General features: G+C 45.8%; 2 protein-coding genes across 4 annotated transcripts in view; both read left to right on the top strand.

The window, feature by feature from the left end:
• The first annotated feature begins 3,473 nt into the window (after window positions 1-3,473).
• LETM1 (leucine zipper and EF-hand containing transmembrane protein 1) overlaps window positions 3,474-18,155 on the top strand; it is a 75,324-nt gene continuing 60,642 nt past the window's right edge. For both annotated transcript variants that reach the window (XM_040335286.1, XM_040335285.1), the window contains exon 1: window positions 3,474-3,666. In XM_040335286.1, the coding sequence (XP_040191220.1) occupies window positions 3,600-3,666 (67 nt within the window). In that variant the 5' untranslated portion in view covers window positions 3,474-3,599. The remainder of the gene's footprint in view (window positions 3,667-18,155) is intronic.
• LOC120924364 lies at window positions 4,379-6,661 on the top strand. Of its 2 annotated transcripts, XM_040335288.1 has the most exons (4): window positions 4,379-4,985; window positions 5,058-5,883; window positions 5,983-6,198; window positions 6,298-6,661. In XM_040335288.1, the coding sequence occupies exons 2-4, from the start codon at window positions 5,226-5,228 to the stop codon at window positions 6,399-6,401; spliced, it is 978 nt and encodes a 325-aa protein (XP_040191222.1). In that variant the 5' UTR covers window positions 4,379-4,985; window positions 5,058-5,225; the 3' UTR covers window positions 6,402-6,661. The 2 variants fall into 2 exon arrangements, with proteins under 2 accessions (XP_040191222.1, XP_040191221.1); XM_040335287.1 differs by having other exon boundaries at window positions 4,379-5,883.

The following is an 18,155-nucleotide window of genomic DNA, read 5'->3' as shown; positions in this document are numbered from 1 at the left end:
CAGAAGATTTGGAACAAGGTCAGGATGCTCCAGGGGGTGACAGGGTTCACTAAATACAGTCCTATCTGGGATAATCAGTACTACCGGGAACTGGCTAAATTACCTTATGGCCTAAAGTGGAAACAATATGGTATCTCCCTTATGACTCATGTGATTAGGGCGGGCAGACTTAGATCCTTCCAGGAGCTCAGTGCAGACTTCCGATTGCCGGGCTCTATGCATTTTTACTACCTACAACTTAAACATCCTGTGGACGCACATGGGGAGGCAGATGTCTGGTCCTTGGACTCGGCATCGGTCTTCAACTACCTATTTGAGGTGAACACGTATAAGGGCTTTATATCATGTTGCTATGCCATGCTCCTGAATCTCTTCATACCGGGTGCCCCCTTGAGGGCGGTGGCCCAGTGGGAACAGGATGTGGGAGCATTTGAGGAGGGGCAGTGGGAGGAGGCCTTGCAGGCGGTTCCCATGTGCTCCCTGAACGTGTCGCACAGACTTTCACAGCTCTATATCCTTCTAAGAGTGCATTAAACGCTGGCTAGGCTGGCACGAATGGGACTGGGGGTTGACCCGACCTGTGCTAGGTGCTGTAGAGATCATGGTGATCTTATCCACCTGCTATGGCGGTGCCCGAAACTACACCTATACTGGACAAAGGTCATTGATGCTCTTAATGGGGCTTTTCAGGTTCAGATACCTCTGGACCCCAAACCCTGTTTGCTGGGGATAGGTGACAGCCTGCCAGAAGAGAGTGCTTCTAGGCAGGCCATTGGTAGAGCCCTATTTCAGGCCCGATTGATGATACTGAGGCACTGGAAAGACACTGAACCACCTGTGACAGGCGCAACACTGTAAAGTGCCTCATGCGCTGTGGCACGATGACATGTTCAATTCGTATTTTATCCACTGTATATAGAGCATATAGTGGCCGATCCGAAGGTGGTTAACCCAGGGTTTGACAAATTTGCTTGGAATCTAGGAGCCAGCTAAAAAAGTTAGGAGCCAGAAAACGCGCCCCGTCCCGCCGAGCTCGCGCACAGAAGCGAACGCATACGTGAGTAGCGCCTGAATATGTAAACGGTATTCAAACCACACATGTGAGTTATCGCCACGCTTGGTAGAGCGAGAGCAATAATTCTAGCCCTAGACCTTCTCTGTAACTCAAAACATGCAACCTGTAGAATTTTTTAAACGTCGCCTTTGGAGATTTTAAAGGGTAAAAGTTTGTCGCCATTCCACAGATGGACGCAATTTTGAAGAGTGACATGTTGGGTATCAATTTACTTGGCGTAACATTATCTTTCACAATATAAAAAAAAATTGGGATAACTTTACTGTTGGCTTATTTTTTTTTTTAAGTGTATTTTTTCCCAAAAAAAGTGCGCTTGTAAGACCGCTGCGCAAATACGGTGTGACAGAAAGTATTGCAACGATCGCCATTTTATTCTCTAGGGTGTTAGAATAAAAAATATATATAATGTTTGGGGGTTCTAATTAGAGGGAAGGAGATGGCAGTAAAAACACATTAGAATTGCTGTTTTACTTGTCATGCCAACGGCCACCAAAAGATGGCGCCAGATCACAGAAGGAAGCTTAGGCCTGCAGAAGGCCACAAAGCCGTGGCCTCAATTACCGGCCGGCATGGGCCTGCCGCGTTTGTGCAGCGGGGGAGGTGGGTGCGCACGGAGACACAGGATGCTTCCCCGGGCGCCAGGTCGCTATTTCTTGTCGCAATTGCGACCGGGCGCCCAGATTTTGTCGAACCCTGAGTTAACCCCTTGCCGACCGCTGCACGTCTATATACGACTATATACGTATATACGTCGGCAGAATGGCATGGCTGGGCAGATCAACGTATACATACGTCGCCTTTAAGGCCCAGGAGTTGCAAGCACGCGCACGTGCCCACCGCAAATTCCGTGAGTCTGACCATGGGTCCCACGGACTCGATGTCCCGCGATCATCTCACGGAGAGGAAGAATGGGGAAATGCTAATGTAAGCAAGAATTTCCCCATTCTGTCTGTGATCGGGAGCGGTGATCAGTGTTGTGTCACACGGAACCCCTGCCCCCACACAGTTAGAACACATCCCTAGGTCACACTTAACCCCTTTAGCGCCTCTACAGGTTAACCCTTTCACTGACAGTCACATTTACACAGTAATCAGTGCATTTTTATAGCACTGATCGCTGTATGAATGGTGACTGGTCCAAAAATAGCACCAAAAGTGTCCGATGTGTCCGCCATATTGTCGCAGTCATTTGTAAAAATCGCTGATCGCCGCCATTACTAGTAAAAAAAAAAATAAGAAAAATGCCATAAAACTATCCCCTATTTTGGAGACGCTATAACTTTTGCGCAAACCAATCAATTAACGCTTATTGCGATTTTTTTTACCAAAAATATGTAGAAAAATACGTATCGGCCTAAACTGAAAACTGATTTTTTCTAAATTGTCGCTCTATTTTTGTTTATAGCGCAAAAAATAAAAACCGCAGAGGTGATCAAATACCACCAAAAGAAAGCTCTATTTGTGGGAAAAAATGGACGTCAATTTTGTTTGGGAGCCACGTCGCACGACCGCGCAATTGTGGGTTAAACGGTGCCGAATCGCAAAAAGTGCTCTGGTCTTTGGCCAGCCAAATGGTCCGGGGCTGAAGGTAAAACTTTTTATAGTTTTGGATAGAGTGGAGAGGGATTAGAAAGGCTGTCAGGTTTAATGCGGTCTGTGTCCCTGTTAAGGTTATTCATCCTCTCTATGTGTTCTATTTACTGCAATTACTAAGAGAAAAAGTCTACATTTTGGGTTGTCACCAGAACAGTAAGGTGACATCTTCCATTGATGACACTAGTTCTGGTGACAATCAAGTATTCCCTCACTTTGGAGGACTTCCTGTTTTGGCAGTGAGACAGGAAGTAGGGGGAAATCTCCCCAATGGGGACACAGATGGCTTTAAAAAAAAACGTTGTCATGGCCCTCCCATTCTCTATCCAAAAATGAAAAAAAAAAAAAGTTTTGACTTTAGTTCTACTTTAACAGTGAAGTCCTGGTCATCCGTGGTGGCATTGTAACCTTCAATATTTAGTAGGATGATATCTTATACAGTTCACTTCCTTTAAAAAATCATTCCATGGATTTTTGCTTGAAAATCATATTTACAGGCCCTGTTTGGCGGGACTGAGTGGCATTTATTGCTGTAATTAGAGGGTGGAATGGCTGGCCTGCTCTCTCCTGGGTGATATGAGTCACAGGGGAGTTACCACTGTTTGCATGGAGCAATTATCTGCAATGTCACAGCTCTCGCCCCTTCCCACAACCAAGATGGCCGCCGCTAATCCTGCGTCATCTAACGTCGCTGCCATTAATCAAAATGGCCGCCCGCGTTCTATGAATGGTTGGCTCAGGCAGCGGATCCTTTGCCAATAGCCAATATGGACGCCGCAGTGGGTCACCCGAAAGTACGTCACGTCGTGGCCCCGCCCCGTAACCGGCACTTGGCTACCAGTGAGGAGATGGAGGAGGAGTGAGAGCCGCTTGGCAGAGGGACATGGGGCGACATAGAGAAAGGACACCGCACAGCTGATCATCTGTTACCATGGCGGCCCTGCTACTGAGAGGAGGCCTGAGCCGAGGGCCTGTACTGCGAGGAGACGGAGTGAGGGGTGAGTCACCTCTGTGTGTGTCTACAGGCCTGTGCCTACCTACCCCGGAAAGCACAGGTCTATACCTACCTAGACAGGAGGACACAGGTCTGTACCTACCTACTCCAGAGAGCACAGGTCTATACCTGCCCACCCAGGAGGACACAGGCCTGTACCTACCTACACCGGAGGTAGGCCTGTACATAGCCATGTACGCAGGGGGGCACAGGTCTATATCAGACCATAGCCGTGTACACAGGAGGGCACAGCCGTGCACACGGGTCTATGCCAGAGAATTTACAGCCGTGTGCACGGGTCTATACTGGAGAGGGCACACATTCATGTACACAGACATTGGAGGGCACAGGTCCAGGCCTTAAAGGGGTTGTAAAGGTTTGTTTTTTATTTTCTAAATGGGTTACTTTAAGCTAGTGCATTGTTGGTTCACTTATTTTTTCCTTCCATTTCCCTTCTGAAATGTTTTTGTTCTTTGTTTTCTTTGTCTGAATTTCTCACTTCCTGTTCCTCCTCAGTAAGCTGTTCTAAATGACTTTCCACCACTCGGATGATGGTGGAAAGCTTACTGAGGAGAAACAGGAAGTGAGAAATTCAAACAAAGAAAAAAAAACATTTAGAAGGAAAAGGTAAGGGAACTAACAATGCACTAGCTTAAAGGAACCAATTTAGAAAAGAAAAGACGAACCTTTACAACCCCTTTAACCTACCTACACAGGAGGGCACAGGTCCAGACCTTAACCTACCTACACAGGAGGGCACAGGTCCAGGCCTTAACCTACCTACACAGGAGGGCACAGGTCCAGGCCTTAACCTACCTACACAGGAGGGCACAGGTCCAGGCCTTAACCTACCTACACAGGAGGGCACAGGTCCAGGCCTTAACCTACCTACACAGGAGGGCACAGGTCCAGGCCTTAACCTACCTACACAGGAGGGCACAGGTCCAGGCCTTAACCTACCTACACAGGAGGGCACAGGTCCAGGCCTTAACCTACCTACACAAGAGGGCACAACTCCAGGCCTTAACCTACCGGCACAGGTCCAGGCCTTAACCTACCTACACAGGAGGGGCACAGGTCCAGGCCTTAACCTACCTACACAGGAGGGGCACAGGTCCAGGCCTTAACCTACCTACACAGGAGGGGCACAGGTCCAGGCCTTAACCTACCTACACAGGAGGGGCACAGGTCCAGGCCTTAACCTACCTACACAGGAGGGGCACAGGTCCAGGCCTTAACCTACCGGCACAGGTCCAGGCCTTAACCTACCTACACAGGAGGGCACAGGTCCAGGCCTTAACCTACCTACACAGGAGGGCACAGGTCCAGGCCTTAACCTACCTACACAGGAGGGCACAGGTCCAGGCCTTAACCTACCTACACAGGAGGGCACAGGTCCATGCCTTAACCTACCTACACAGGTCCAGACCTTAACCCATGCACACAGGTCTATTCCAGAGAATTTACAGCTGTGTGCACAGGTCTATACCAGAGAGTACATGACCATGTAGACAAGAGAGCACAGTTGTGCACGCAGGTCTATACCAGAGAGAAGAGACAGCCATGCACACAGGTCTATACCAGAGAGAAGAGACAGCCATGCACACGGGTCTATACCAGAGAGAAGAGACAGCCATGCACACGGGTCTATACCAGAGAGAAGAGACAGCCATGCACACAGGTCTATACCAGAGAGAAGAGACAGCCGTGCACACAGGTCTATACCAGAGAGAAGAGACAGCCATGCACACAGGTCTATACCAGAGAGAAGAGACAGCCGTGCACACAGGTCTATACCAGAGAGAAGAGACAGCCATGCACACAGGTCTATACCAGAGAGAAGAGACAGCCATGCACACAGGTCTATACCAGAGAGAAGAGACAGCCATGCACACAGGTCTATACCAGAGAGAAGAGACAGCCATGCACACAGGTCTATACCAGAGAGAAGAGACAGCCATGCACACAGGTCTATACCAGAGAGAAGAGACAGCCATGCACACAGGTCTATACCAGAGAGAAGAGACAGCCATGCACACAGGTCTATACCAGAGAGAAGAGACAGCCATGCACACAGGTCTATACCAGAGAGAAGAGACAGCCATGCACACAGGTCTATACCAGAGAGAAGAGACAGCCATGCACACAGGTCTATACCAGAGAGAAGAGACAGCCATGCACACAGGTCTATACCAGAGAGAAGAGACAGCCATGCACACAGGTCTATAGAGAGAAGAGACAGCCGTGTACACAGGTCTATAGAGAGAAGAGACAGCCATGCACACAGGTCTATAGGGAGAAGAGACAGCCATGCACACAGGTCTATACCAGAGAGAAGAGACAGCCATGCACACAGGTCTATACCAGAGAGAAGAGACAGCCATGCACACAGGTCTATACCAGAGAGAAGAGACAGCCATGCACACAGGTCTATACCAGAGAGAAGAGACAGCCATGCACACAGGTCTATACCAGAGAGAAGAGACAGCCATGCACACAGGTCTATACCAGAGAGAAGAGACAGCCATGCACACAGGTCTATAGAGAGAAGAGACAGCCGTGTACACAGGTCTATAGAGAGAAGAGACAGCCATGCACACAGGTCTATAGGGAGAAGAGACAGCCATGCACACAGGTCTATACCAGAGAGAAGAGACAGCCATGCACACAGGTCTATACCAGAGAGAAGAGACAGCCATGCACACAGGTCTATACCAGAGAGAAGAGACAGCCATGTAAATGAGTGCCTCATTCCTCCTGAAAAGTGAAAGTGAAGGCAGTTGCCTCGGGTGTTCCTGCATGCCTTTTGGTATATTAGAGTACAGTCAAAGTGAAGGAAATCCATTTTCCCATTCTTCATATATTCTCCATGCTCTGGGTTGTTGGTTCCCTTTTAGTAAAGATTCTATAGAATTTGATCCATAGTGTTATTTCCTTTTACACGGGTGTTCCAGTCGTGTCTACCTGTTGGTCTTTCGGGTGGATCTGATTGGCCGTTCCATGTAAATTTATGCGTCCATTTGCATCCGATGACCTCAGAGCCTGTCCAGGGAAAACATGGGAAAGGTTCCTGTTGTCCGACCATTTGTGTACATCCAATTACCTTCCATTTCCACCAGAGCCGGAAAACAAACATTGGTTGTGATGGATGGGAATTTATAAACAGACCCACACCTGCTTACAGCTGGCCTTGCATAGACTGATCATGAGTCGGGAAAGCTTCGATTTTTATTTTTTTATTTTTATTAAATAGAGCAAAAAAACTCAATGGACACTGACACAAAAGTAACAGCCGTTCTGTTCTGCTGATAGACTGGAGGACTGCAGTTTGAAGGGGGGGGGGGGTTAAAGTAGAACTATAAGCAAAACTGGGGATGCATGTCTGCGGGGGCCGTGTTCGGTGTGGGCAGTATTCGGGTGGAAGCCCAGGTGCCAGGACAAACATTTTTGTCACCATGGCTACCTTGCGCTTGTAGTCTATTAATTCACAAGGAACTGTGACCGAATGACATGGACGTATGGGTGGAGACCCGCACGGTCCGGCTGTCTACAAATTGTGACGGTGGGTGCAGGGAGATGACCCCCCCCCCCCCCCCCCAACTGCTGGCAGAAGACATGTTCCTGTAAAGTACAAAAACATGCATCACTTTTGCAGGTGCATGGTGGTGCTATAAATTCTTAATGACACGCTAACGCACCTTGTTAACGTGTGTGTGAAATCTCAATTAGTTGACGGAGTCAAGAAAAACTTAGAGACACGCTGAACTCAAGGGTTAAGGTACATCAGCGTCTGATTGCAACAGACTAATGGGAACAAGACCATAACCACAGACCTGTGGCCTGACTGAAGTCACAATTCCTCAACATTCCTTAAGGGCTCTTTCACACGGAACTTTTTCTAAACCATATCTTAAGTGGAACTATGTTGCAGATGGCTTTTCACTATTAATCAGTGTGCGCTCTACAATCTAATCTATCTCTTTCACACGGAGCGGACCGTTTCTGGGTCCGCTCTGTGTGTCCGCCAAAGCTCAGCGGGAATCCCCGCTGAGCTGTCGGCGGATAGGGCGGTCCCGCACACAGTGCAGAGACCGCCCTGTCTCTGCTCCGCTCTCCCCTATGGGGGATCGGATGCAGACGGACCGTCTGTCCGTCTGCATCCGTTCCGTTCCGCCGAACGGAAGAAAAATAGGGTTTCTTCCGTTCGGAAAAGCGGATCCCGACTGACGCGGACGCTAGCGGATGCTCCATCTGCTAACGGACGCGATCCCATAGGGATTCATTACAAGTCCGTTAACGGACTTGTAATGAGCGGACGAATGGTCCGCTAGTGTGAAAGGACCCTTAAGTTTACTCTCTTACTAATGTAGCCCTCATTGCTATTGATTTGACAGAAGTAAATTTGTTTAAACGTCATAAACGGAAGTAATACATAAAATGGTTTCTAAAACTGTAAGGCCTCGTGCACACTGGACGTTTTTTGACGTTATTACAGCGGCTGTTTTTGGCAGTAGATGTGTGGGTTTTTTTTTTTTTTTTTTCTACAGTCGTTGCTCTCTCCATCATGTTATCCTGTATGCCCATACATACATAGGCTGTTATCAGCAGTTTTGGGCAGTGGTGTTTTTGAGCAGTAAAAAAAAAAAAAAACTAGTGGGTTTTGAGAGACGTTTTTCAGCTGTAAAAACGCTCTTGGACCCCTTTCACACTGGGGAGTTTTTCAGGCGCTTTGGCGTTAAAAAAATCACTTGTAAAGCCCCTGAAATAAGCCTCATCTGTAGTCCCAATGTGAAATCCTGAGTGCTTTCAGAACCCTTTCACGCTGCCAGCACCCTAAAAACGCTGGTAAAGCTGGGGCGTTTTTCAGGCGTGTTGGCATTTAAATGCGAAAACATTTGAATAACTTGTTAAAAGCTACTGGCGTTTTTTTTTTTTTTAACGTCCATTGTGCATGAGGCCTAATGGAAACTGTCGGCCTAAGAGATGAACCCAATATTTTATTCCACCAAGTTTCTTTTGCACCAATCTAGGAAAATAGATATTTCTCAAACAGGTGTTTGTTTGCGTTTTCTTACTTTATGTAAATGTCTCCTTCTGAGATCCTCATGACCTGAAATAAATGTGTATCACTCGCTTTTTGACACCAGCTTACAGACCCCACCTGGGGCTGCCAAGGGAAGATGGTTATGATCATTCATGCAGCCTCATCACCGAAGAGGAAATTACTTACTCATTTGCAAATATTTATAAAGGACACAAAGAGAAGGTTCCCCCCCCCAAAAAAATATTCTTTATTTTTTTTTGTTTAGCAAAAAATTTGAGATGCCCCGAAATTTCGAAAATGGTGTTAGAATGAATTCAGAATTGCGGCAAAACGCGCAATGTGTTTGCGATGCATTATTTTTCAATGGCGTCCCGAACCCGTCATGCGTTTTGCCATGATTCTAAGAGAACAAGGTGACGAAAACGCACGTGATTTTGTTGGAGTTCTACCAAGATTTTACTGTACTTATAGTGTGTTTCCATAAGTCATATGACTCAAACCACATCAAAAATGTAACATGGGTGCGTTATTAATGCGTTCTTGCAGCATTTTCGTTGCATTTCAACAGGGAGGTGCATTTTTTTTGTGCAGTTTTTTTTAACTGACCTAAAATGCAGCAAGCAGGATTTTTAACAACGGAAGCACAATAGACCAGTGTGAAGACAAACAATGAATTTTTAAAGGGATACATACATTTTTCTTGCACTAAAGGTAGCTGACAATATATTCCCATTCATTTAAATTTATGATCTTAATTAAAAAATGCAATTCAAATATATATATATTAATTACTTACACACACAGCGCTGAAAATCAGCCTGGGCAGGAAGGGGGTGAAAGTGCCCGATAGGCAAGTGGGTCACAGGAGTGTTGGAAGATAGTAAGGCCTTCCTCTATACATATGGCAAGTATTCTGTACCCATGTAATCAAAAGAGCTATTTTAAAGCAGATGTTTGCTGGAAAAAATAAAATATTAAGTCAGCAGCTACAAATACTGCAGCTGCTGACTTTTAATATCGGCACACTTGCCTGTCCTGGAGTCCAGCGCCGTCCGCAGCAGAGTGACGAGCGATCGCTCGTCACTCTGCTGCCCCCCCCCGCCATCCTCGGTGAGGGAACCAGGAAGTGAAGCGCTCCGGCTTCGCTGCCCGGTTCCCTACGGCGCATGCGCGAGTCGCGCTGTGCCTGCTGACTGGCTCCCGCTGTGCTCTAGGAGCCGAGTGTTCCCAGAACACAATGGGGGGGGGGGGTGACGTCCTGCCCGCAGACTGTGGCCGGAAGTGGGTGCAAATACCCCTGAAAGGTGTCAAATGTGACACCGGATGGGGGGGGAGGGTTCCGATCAGCGGGAGTTTCACTTTAGGGTGGAGCTCGTTTAAATGTGATTCTTCCACACAGGAAATACTTATCTGCAGGGACCAAAAATCTAAACATTCCGAGAGTTGCGTAAAAAATCCTGAAATTTTACTAGGCTTTGTGGCAAGAACGCTCTCATTTCTGGCAACTCCCCTTCAGTGGCATTAATATAATCCAAGAAACCATGTGAAATGTTTCTCCCAAAGCCAAGAAGCTGAACTGTACCTGTCCCAACCTGACTGTTTAGTTTGTGTTACTACAACAACTTTTGGCAATCCTTTTACCTACACATTGAGTATTAGGGCAGAAAATAACAGAACACAATTCCAAGGTAAAAGCCTGATCACTTTTTGATGTTTTCAGGAACGAGAAGGTTTCTTCTCTATACAGTACCTCCCATGGAAAGAGATTGGTCCACTCAGTCATTGAAAGGAACTCCAGACAGGGAGGGCCTCCAAACAAAAGGTATATGGCCACACCCAAGCCGTTCAATTAGCCCTGTATAGTTGCACAAAAACATTGTTTGTCCATAGAGCTTAAAGGGGTTGTAAAGGTTTGTTTTTTATTTTCTAAATAGGTTCCTTAAAGCTAGTGCATTGTTGGTTCACTTACCTTTTCCTTCCATTTCCCTTCTAAATGTTTTTTTCTTTGTTTTCTTTGTCTGAATTTCTCACTTCCTGTTCCTCCTCAGTAAGCTGTTCAGTAAGCTGTTCTAAATGACTTTCCACCGATCGGATAATGGTGGAAAGCTTACTGAGGAGGAACAGAAAGTGAGAAATTCAAACCAAGAAAAAAAACATTTAGAAGGGAAATTGAAGGAAAAGGTAAGTGAACCAACAATGCACTAGCATAAAGGAACCTATTTAGAAAATAAACAAACCTTTACAACCCCTTTAAGCAATAGCTGGGGAAAAAAAAAAAGATTCATTCTTCACCCAATGGAAGGATTATTTTCAGACAGTTCAGTGCCAGACAAATCAAAAAGGGTCAGCTGGGTGTACTTGACAATTAAAAAGGCAACACAAAAATGCAAAAAAAACAAAACTTTCCTGTTGTAAGGCTTCATCAGTCTAAGGACCCTTTCACACGGGGCAGATCAGTAAAGATCCGCCCCGTGAACCTCCGCTTGCCCAGCGGGAATCGCTCCATTGACCTCCCTGTCTTTTCTCTCTCTCCCCTATGGGGGGATAGGATGAACACGGACTGTCTGTCCGTGTTCACCCGATCCGCCAGACGGATGGAAAAATAGGTTTTTCGGAGCGGGTCGGATGTCAGCGGGCATGTCACCGTTGACATCCGCGGCTCCATAGAGGAGCGCGTTCAGGCCAAAAAAACTGGCAGGCGGACCTGAACGGGCCGCCCATGTGAAAGAGCCCTTAGCGTGGCTTTCTCACTATACACTGACTTCTTGCCTGATATTCCAGTTGCGGACCCGCCTGGAACTGTTGCCATCACAAAAGGAAGGGTAATGACAGATGCATGGACCAGCAGGGCCTACCCTAAGCTTGACTGATGTAGGAGTGGTCAGCAGAACCTGGAAAGCCTCATCCAACTGGTGAGACTGGGCAATGCTGCCGCTAGACCACTTCCCAGTCTTCAATACAGAGACACTGAGTGTCCTTTTAGTTTAACCACCTTTTCTGACTGGCTGTCTATATGGCAGGGAATAATTCTCCAGCTAACTGAAGCATGTATGGCTAGCTTTTGAATTGGAGAGTTTTATTGCGTTTATATGGTTGGGAAAATTCTTTCCCTTCACTTCCTGTACCAGACACTGTGGTTTCCAGGAGAGGAAGGGACAGATCTTCCCAGCAGGAACACAGATAGGAGTATGAGCCAGACACAAGTTCTAATCTCCCCCCCCCCCCCTCTATCCAATGACATTTTGTTTTGCGACACTATATTTAGTGTTTGTTAAATGTTGTCAGTATATTGTATTGCTACAAGAAACCATTTGGAACAACAAATGAGATCTGGCTTTGCCTTGCCAGGAGCCTGCTCATACAGGTTTACACGAGCGCGCTCTCAGATGACCTTGGTTTAATGACTTACAATTCCAGTGTGCAAAGTGTGATATTTTGCATTATGAATATTTTTGTATATATAGCCAGAGCTTTAGTCTGAAAGTTCCCAAAGGTCACCTCATGGCCAGTCATTTATATCCATCATTATGGAAGTGTGTGTGTGTGTGTGTGTGTGTGTGTGTGTGTGTGTGTCTCAAATAAGAAAAAAAAAGAAAGCTGTTTAAAAGAAAAATAATTTTGGGAGATGCCACACTGATTTCCTGAAAATACTGGCCTTTGAGCGATCACTTCAGTACTTTAAAATGGTGTTAAAGGGGAAATACAGCCAAATCTCATTTGGCTGTGGATCAGCACTACACACAGAAGGGTTTTTTACCTTCATGCATAGAATGCATTTAGGCAAAAAAAAAAATGAATCAGTCCTTAGAACCACTTTAAAGTATTGCTAAACCCACAACAGTAAAATCAGTGTGTATATGCAGAAAAGCATGCTTGTTACTCACTGTGGAGCCTAAGGGGTTAATCGTCTGCATTGTGTAAAAAGGCTGTTTAATCCCGTCTTCTCTGATCCTCCCTTTCTTGCGTTGTCTCCAAAACATCCCGGGATAAGACCGTGGAGTCAGTCTGCACGTGCACAGTTTGATGTGTATTGCTAGAGTTTTTTTTTCCTTGGGAGGGTGCATGTGATCAGCACAGGGGCAATCGGCACTGTCCAGAGGGCCTGGGGTCCTGCATCCTTGTTGGACAAATATTGGAAGAACGTAAACTCCTCTGACAAGCTTTAATCGGGCACTGATAGAAGTCACAATACTGCTATATACTGCTGATGAGAAAAGGTGGATTTTTTAGGTGTCGGAAATAAAAAATAAAATAAAAGGGATAAAATGCTCTGAACGAAGCGCATAAATAAAAGTCAAATGTGTAAACGCGTATGCAGAAACGCGTCTTGCCTAAAAAATGAAGCCCTCCAGCGGCACACTATCGCCACTTCAGATGCTTCCAGCTTCACCCAGTCTTCCTTCCAGGTTGGCAATGGCGTCACTCTTGCACATGTGCGCACGGTTTATGGCACAGGGCTCTGAAGGTGCGACATAGGCATGATGACTTCTCCGGCTGATTGTAAAGTAAATACACATTTAGGAGATATTTGCTGTGCCTGTAGGTAAGCCTCAGTATAGGCTTACCTATAGTTGAAAAAAGTTTACTCCCGCTTTAAAGGCAAGTAGCAGCAATTCAGAAACGCCTGAAGGCATGGAGCATTTGACTTGCTTCTGTCTCTGCCCAAGCCCTAACACCCCATTACCCACTTCATAGAAACGTTTTTCCAATACCAGTCATTTTAATAACCATTTTATGTCGATCAGGAACACAAAGGGGAAGGATTTACTAATACTGGAGAATGCTAAATCTGGTGCAGCTCTGCATATAAACCAATCGGCTTCCAGGTTTTATTGTCGGTGAATAATGGCTAATGGCTAAAGCTTTTTGGCCCTACTTCTCCTATGGTTCACAGGAGTGAAGTTTGTTCTGCACTCATGTGACCTGGTTTCAGCTGACAGTGGGCTAAAGCCCGCTGTCGGCTGATGTCAGTCAGCTAGTCCAGGCTCTGGAAAGATCCTGACTTTACAATCCGGTTCCTCACAGATGCCTGGTCTGGCAGCTGGCTTAGACTCTCAGCATACCGCCGAGAACCTGAGCCAGCCACTTCCACTCACTCCACAGCCTGGCGCTCCAGTGAGCATTTAAAGCGGGATTCCACCCGCAATTTTCTTTTCTTTTTTTAAGTCAGCAGCTACTAAGGACACTTACCTGTCCTACTCACCCGCACTGATAGCCCCCCGATGCCAATCCCTTGATCTGTGCAAGTCCCCCGCTACCATTGACACTAAGGGAAACGGGCAGTGAAGCCTTTCGGCTTTACTGCCCGTTTCCTACTGCGCATGCGCGAGTCTCGCGCCGAATTGTGAATGGGCGGCTGCTCTCTCGGAACACACACAGTTCATAGGAAACAGCGTGCCCCATTCACTAGAAGAAGATAAAGACAGACCGCGGCTACGGAAGAGGCAGATTCCGGACTTCCGCATTGTAACAGGTATTTCGGGTGAGTATAACTTTTTTTTTTTTTTTTTCTATTAGGGGTTTTGGGCAAAAAAAAAAAAATCTGGGTGGAACTTCACTTTAAAGACTGCAGATTTTTAAGTCTTCAGTGAGCAGAGAGCTTTGATGGTTAGTCTTTGGCTCACTGAGAACTGAGCGATCAGCGGTCTTTAATCGCTCAGTTCTAAGTCTTAGAAGCGGCAGGGGACAGATGCATCCACCTAGGGGTGTGTGTACATTCACTGGCCACTTTATTTAGCTACACCTTGCTAGTACTAAGTTGGCCTTTTGCCTTAATTCTTTGTGGCATAGATTCAATAAGGTGTTGGAAACATTCCTCAAATTTTGGTCTATTTTGACATGATGGCATCGCGCAGTTGCCACAGATTTGTCGACTGCACATCCATGATGCCAATCTCCCGTTCCACCACGTCCCAAAGGTACTCTATTGGATTGAGATCTGATGACTGTGAAGACCATTGGAGTACAGTGATTTCATTGTCATGTTCAAGAAACCAGTGGTGAGATGATTGGAGATTTGTGACATGGTGCATTATCCTGCTGGAAGGAGCCATCAGAAGATGGATACACTGTAGTTATAAAGGGGTGGACATGGTCAGCAACAATACTCAGGTAGGCCGTGGCATTTAAACGATGCTCAGTTGATACTAAGGTTGCCAAGAAAATACCCCCCACATCATTAGACCTTTACCACCAGCCTAAACCATTGATACGAGGCAGGATGGATCCGTGCTTTTGTGTGATTTACACCAAATTCTGTCCCTGCCATCTGAGTGTCGCAGCTGAAATAAAGACTCGTCAGAGCAGGCAATGTTTTTCCAATCTTCTATTTACAATTTTGGTGACCCTGTGTGAGTTGTTGCCTCAGTTTCCTGTACTTGGCTGACAGGAGAGGCACTCTGTGTGGTCTTCTGCTGCTGTAGCCCATCTGCTTCAAGGTTCAATGTGTTGTGCGTTCAGAAATGGTATTCTGCATACCTTGGTTGTAATGAGTGGATATTTGAGTTACTGTTGCCTTTCTATCATCTCAAACCAGTCTTGTCAATTCTCCTCTGACATCAAAATGGCATTTTTGTCCACACAACTGCCACTCGCTGGTTATTTTCTCTTTTTTGGAACACTCTCTGTAATCCCGAGAGGTGTGTGTGTGTGTGTGTGTATCCCAGTAGATCAGCAGTTTTTGCAATGCTCAGATCAGCCCGTCTGGCAACAATCATGCCACATTCAAAGTCACTTAAATGCCCTTTCTTCCCCATTCTGAGGCTCGGTTTGAATTTCAGCAAGTCGTCATTACGGCTAGATGCCCAAATGCATTGAGTTGCTGCCATGTGATTGGGTAATTAGCAATTTGTGTTACCAAGAACCCCATAATTTAGAACAGGGTAATGCAATTAGCGGACCTCCAGCTGTTGCAAAACTACAAGTCCCATCATGCTTCTGACTCTGGTGTCATGCTTGTGGCTGTCAGAGTCTTGCTATGCCTCATGGGAATTGTAGTTCTGTAACAGCTGGAGGTCCCCTAATTGCATATCCCCGCTTTAGAACAAATTGAGGTCAGAAGCTGATTGGCTGCATACACAGCTGCACTAGATACTGAGTGCTCATGTTTTAGAAAGCCCTGGTTCACACTGGGCTGCGGGAGTGAAGCCGTGCAAGTTCAGCTAAACTCGCACGATTTCACTCCCGCTGGCAGTCCCGATTTCGGCCGCGATTTAAGAGACATCTGTGTAGGTTTCTGCACAGATGTCTATGTAAATCGCGGCCCGAAATCGCAAAAAGTAGTACAGGAACTACTTTTTGAAATTGGTGCAGCGCCGCAGATGCGGCGTCGCACCGATTAGGACGGTGTCATTGCCGGCAAATGCCGCCGATTTGAGATGCGATTTCACATGTGAAATCGCATCTCAAATTGAAGCAAATCGTACCCAGTGTGAACCTGGGCTAAATCTCCTCCATAGACTAATTTAGGTGAACTTTACTTTTGGACTAGGGGCCTACCCTAAAGATGCACATTCAATCATGGGGTATCTTTTACTCATTGGACCTGAACGTGTGTGTTTTTTTTCAAAAGATTTTGCTAGACTATAAGCCTTTGACATAGCTAAAGCTTTTGTGTTATTGAAAGTAACAATATAGTCACAAAACGTTGCTGTATAGCAAAGTCACATAGTCAGTGGTTCAACCTATGCATTTCTGTTATTGAAGCCTTTCTCATTGTGTTTCATGTTTATTTGTGCTAATGAGTTAAACTATTACTACTAGTATTAAGTACCAGTGGGACATCTTATAATTGGAGATATTTTTTCCCAGGGTTAATTTTTAATATTTCTATATGTTTCCTAGAGCAGCAAATGTATAACATTCTTAACTAACAAAGCGATTCCTGATATTGAATGCATCCTAGCTTGTGATGCTCAATGAATGGATTCCCACACTGTGCTTGAATAGAAAATTGTCTGACTGGTGTCCGCTGACATCCGTATGTCTTCAATGTCGGCTTCTCTCTCCTTAGTATTCAGTTAGGTTTGTTTTTATGTAGGGGCTCTGATTCATAGCAGGTGGCACAGTTGGCAGATCTTTTGCCCCACTTGATAGTTTACTGTATATGTCACGGTTTAAAAAGCGTTTTTCAGTATCTCTGCAATATATGCACACTCCTGCGTTTTATCGCTTTAAAATAAGCTGCAAGTACAGAAAACTTTCTTAGGAGTGCCCTCAATTTCTGGCACATAAATTCTGTCACCCCTCGTGCATACATTCTTTTTTTGCAGCAAAATTGTGCTGCTGCCTTGACTCCTAAGGCCCCTTTCACACTGGGGCGGGAGGTGCACTGACGGTATAGTGCTGCTATTTTTAGCGGCGCTATACCGTCGGAATTGCACCGGTATTCGGCCGCTAGCAGTTCGGTTTTAACCCCTGCTAGTGGCCAAAAAAGGGTTAATACCGCCGGCAGTGCGCCTCTATAGAGGCGCATTGCCGGTGGTTTCCCATTGCTTTTAATATTAAGAAGCGGTAAACACACCGCTCCAAAGATGCTGCTAGCAGGACTTTTGGAATGGTCCTTTCTTGCGCACCGCTCCAGTGTGCAAGCCTGAGGGCTTTCACACTGAGACTGCAGGGCAGGAGTTTTTCAGGCGCTATTTTTAGTGCTAAAACGCCTGAAAAACTCCTCAGCGTCAAAGGGGCCTAAGAGCCTGCCCAATTTTTTGTAGGAGGAAAAACTCTTGTGAGATGTAGTTCTAAGGGCATGCATGGCAAGGTCACACTTAACGGAGACACGATTGTCCTGCAAGCAGAATTTTTTGTTTTTGTTTAATAGACTTGGATGTGGGGAATAAAAGTGCAGACATGTAGAGGTGCCATATACCTTTAGCAGGCTTTAAAAACCTGTCACAGCCAAATCTCAGGCCATTCTGGCAGGTAAAGCTCCAACACCTTTGAGTGTTTTTGTACTTTTTTGTTTTTAGTTCTATATTCCTACCAAGGAGTATGTATATGGGCTTTTTGTTTCTCTCCAAGTTTTACTTTCTGTACCTTGGTATATTGATAAGAAATTGTAAAAAAAAAAAAAAACATATAATATTTTAGTGGCCCTTTCACACTTGTGCGACTTGTCCTGCGGCTTTATGACTGCAAAGTCACACGACAAGTCATACCCCATAATTTCCAAAGAGTACTGTTCTTATTTGTGCGACTTCAGGTTGCAGCAACTTGAGGTCCATAGGCCTCAAGATTACACGGGCATTGTTTCAAGTCGCATCACTTTCAGGTCATAAAAACGTGAAAGGGGCTTGAAACCGTTGAAGTGAATTAGAAGCTGCATGTGAATTAGCGGTGTAGGTAATTAAACTTTTAGTGGAGAAACCAAAAATTTCAGGATGCTTTTGGCCAAAATGGAAATCTTTATGTATAATTGTCGTGTTTGACTTTTTTTAATATTATGAATTTAA

This window comes from Rana temporaria, chromosome 1 (assembly GCF_905171775.1).
Source record: "Rana temporaria chromosome 1, aRanTem1.1, whole genome shotgun sequence".
In the NCBI taxonomy this organism is placed as follows: Eukaryota; Metazoa; Chordata; class Amphibia; order Anura; family Ranidae; genus Rana; species Rana temporaria.
Note: the sequence above shows the minus strand (reverse complement) of the source record. Positions and strands in the feature narration are given on the sequence as shown.